The sequence below is a fragment of the Convolutriloba macropyga genome, chromosome 7 (genome assembly GCF_964194025.1).
Source record: "Convolutriloba macropyga chromosome 7, txConMacr16.3, whole genome shotgun sequence".
NCBI classification, from domain to species: Eukaryota; Metazoa; Xenacoelomorpha; order Acoela; family Convolutidae; genus Convolutriloba; species Convolutriloba macropyga.
In genome coordinates, this window is record NC_134474.1 from 14,761,489 (window position 1) to 14,762,631 (window position 1,143).

Here is a 1,143-nt window from a genome sequence, read left to right on the forward strand (position 1 = left end):
ATATGTGTCTTAAGAAGAGACGTGAGATGATAGAGAACGGAACACCTGCAACCAAACTCAAAATTAGAAACTTTGAACCGCTTCACAACGGTACGAAAGTCGATTTGGAAGAACCATCCAATTGACTGGAAAATTTGAATCTGATGTTAGTAAATGGTCGTAGTCTTTTGAATTTTGATAGACGAACTAAGTTTGCAAATGCTGTGATGACCTGTAGATACCCCATTGTCATGGTTACGGAAACTTGGTGGAATGAAGACATAGAAGACTCAGAACTTATGCTTCCTGGGTATATCTCACTCAGATGTGAAAGAGCTGTCAACAAACACAGAGGTGTTTTGGTAGCTATCCAGAGCATCATCAGTGCAAAACGAATCAGTGACGATCTCCCGGATGGATGTATTCTCACTATCGTTGACATACAACTGAAGAAAAATCTTGTATGTGTTATCTACAATCCTCCACTAGGTAGCGCTTTTATATACACTTTAGCTGACTCTGAACAGGTACTCGGAGTCATTGAAGAATTCAAGCAATACGCATGTTTGATTTGCGGAGACTTCAACCTACCAAAGGTCAACTGGAGCCTAAATCACAGTGTAGATGAGTACGAGCAATCGGTAATTGAATTGTTTGAAAGACATAACTTTCACCAAGTAGTGGACTTTAGTACTTGTAGAAAGAACACACTACATCTTGTGTTTGAACGGAAAGTGGAAAACACGACTGCCAAGATTGATCTTGTCTTCAGACAACTGTTTGACGTTTCAGATCACGAACCGATATTAATATCGATTAAAGAACACAGAGAAGAACGCAAAACCCCTGTCTGCAATTATTTCAGCTTTTGCAACGCCGATTACGATGGGATGAGGCGAGAAATGACCTTGTTCCCTTTTGAGGCTACATGCTTCACTAACATCGATTGAATGGTTGAGGAGTTTTATGATTACATTAATTCCCTAATAGAGAAACATTGTCCCGGACGTACTCAACATAGAGAACTTGTGCCTCCCTGGTTTTCTAGGGAGACTTCTCATACTATGAAGATGCTGAGCACTGCTCGGCGTGCCCAACGCAAGAAACCAAACAGCTTAGTGCTATCGGAAAAAGTTTTGAGACTAGAAAATACGTTTCTAGAAC

General features: G+C 40.5%; 1 protein-coding gene across 1 annotated transcript; it reads left to right on the top strand.

The window, feature by feature from the left end:
- The first annotated feature begins 230 nt into the window (after positions 1 to 230).
- On the top strand, positions 231 to 929 carry LOC142342951 (uncharacterized). The gene has a single exon (XM_075394629.1). The coding sequence runs from the start codon at positions 231 to 233 to the stop codon at positions 927 to 929; it is 699 nt and encodes a 232-aa protein (XP_075250744.1).
- The last annotated feature ends 214 nt before the right edge of the window (positions 930 to 1,143 follow it).